Source organism: Sinocyclocheilus anshuiensis, unplaced genomic scaffold (assembly GCF_001515605.1).
Source record: "Sinocyclocheilus anshuiensis isolate Anshui unplaced genomic scaffold, SAMN03320099.WGS_v1.1 scaffold183, whole genome shotgun sequence".
NCBI lineage: Eukaryota > Metazoa > Chordata > Actinopteri > Cypriniformes > Cyprinidae > Sinocyclocheilus > Sinocyclocheilus anshuiensis.
The window spans coordinates 4200357-4202328 of record NW_015548309.1 but is presented as its reverse complement, the minus strand read 5'-3'; the positions used below and the strand labels follow the sequence as shown (position 1 = coordinate 4202328).

The window sequence follows — 1972 nt, the reverse complement described above, 5'->3', positions numbered from 1 at the left end:
ATAGTATATTTTACTAATATATAATATAATAGTAATATATAATAGTATCTAATATGATATAATAGTATGCTATTTTATAAAATAACACAAAAATCTTAATTAAATGTAATATATAAAATCTAAAATATATAAAAAAAACATTAAATACTATATAACAATAAAATAAAATGATTTTAATTTTAATATATAAATAAAATGTATTTATAAAACATTTAATATAATATAATATAATATAATATAATATCATTGTGTTGATGTGTATAATGGCGTAAGAACTTTTGAGACGTTGTACTTTGTATAGGTTTGGATGAATAGGACAGCGCCATCTTGTGGTGGGTTTTATTATGTGTCTGTCTTTTCTTTTCTTCCCATTTCGCTCCTTCGAATGACCGTGCAAGTACAAATGCGGTTAGTGAGATTTTGGCCTTCGTGGGGGCGTAAAATGACCGTCAGACAAAGACGCATCGACATCTGAGTGCGTTTGAGGACAGACATGATGATGACGACGAGACGAGCGGAGAGCCTGCGAGCGCGCGACGCGAGCGCTTTACCGCAGTGGATGCGCATGTATTTCTACGGGATGCACGGAGTCACGCTGGACATCCTGCTGTCCTCCGGCCGCCGGTTCCTGGATGACAACGACTTCAGACTGCTGGGATTCTCCTCTCCGTACTTGTGCATCGTGCACTCCATCACGCATCTGCTTTTGGAGAAGATCTACCTGCAAAAAAGATGCTTCCAAGAGCGACCTGTCGTTTTCCACCTCGTCTTCTATCCGTCCTTGTACATCTGCCTGCAGATCTTAATAGGGAATGTGGTGACCTGCACGGAGAATATCAGAGTGGTTTCCATCACGCAGCTCGTTGTGCATTACATCCTCGCTTTGTACTTCACGAATGTCTTTCATAAAGTCTTCCTGCGTCTGCAGTATCAGGACAAGCGGGTGTTATTGAGGTCATCCTGCCCAAACGGGTTACCCGGCGTCCTGCGCTTCGTGTTCTTCGGGATGCATGGCTTTCTGGACGAGGTGCTCTTCACCTCTGTGTTCAACTTGTTTGAGAAAGCAGACCGGACCTTGAGGGGCCACACGTCCCTGTGGTCCTTCCTCATGTATGGAAGCTGCAGCTTCGTGGTGGAGAAGCTCTACCTCCATCTGCACTTCAGGAGAGGATGGGGAACTTTGCAGCGGCTTCCCATCTACATCTGCTTCATTTACACGTGGGAGTTCAGCTGGGGCTTCGCTCTGAGACACTATGACGCCTGTTCCTGGGACTATTCCCACTACCCTCTCAATTTAATGGGACTGGTGACGTTGCTGTATCTTCCAGGATGGGTCTGTCTGAGTCTGTATCAAGACGTCTTGTCGAATATTCTGCTGAGGGTTGTGTGCAGTGATAGGAATAACGAGGAAATGCCAAACGCTGGTGCCAATGGACGCATGCTGCCAAAAAGGAAGCTGGAGAAGGATAAATTGCACGTGGGCTTTTCCTAATATATCCTCCTGGGACCAGCAGAAAGGCATTTGAATGTTTGATGCTTGAGAAAGAATTAAGAATCTTTTTAAAAAGGGGAGGTCAGGGCTAGTTGTCACTCCAGGTTTATTTTTGAAAGTCAATTTCTGTATCGACATATGCCGGTAGAACCCAGAAAAAAATACTGTCCTTTAATTAAACACTATAAGTGGGGCATGTTGTCACATTATATGGGGTAAGTTGTCACAATGGGAACCTGACTTCAGTTAGGATATCATAGGCTGTTTAATAGCTTTTGTGCTAAATTTAAATACTAAAAATTGTGAAGCACAAAAAAGCATGAAACCATAAAAATGTGTAAGTTAACATATAGACAAATATCATTGTTGTAGCCAATAGTAGTAAATTAGTAGAATATATAGTATTTATATAAAGTATATTAGTCATTTTATAATAATTAATAATACCGTTATATTATAGTGGTATATACTTTATATAAT

At 40.5% G+C, this 1972-nt stretch overlaps 1 protein-coding gene across 1 annotated transcript; it reads left to right on the top strand.

Moving 5' to 3' along the window:
• Positions 1-392: 392 nt before the first annotated feature.
• On the top strand, positions 393-1701 carry LOC107656415 (transmembrane protein 229A-like). Its single transcript, XM_016444277.1, has one exon. It carries the CDS (start codon positions 494-496, stop codon positions 1490-1492), a length of 999 nt encoding a protein of 332 aa, XP_016299763.1. The 5' UTR covers positions 393-493; the 3' UTR covers positions 1493-1701.
• Positions 1702-1972: the final 271 nt, after the last annotated feature.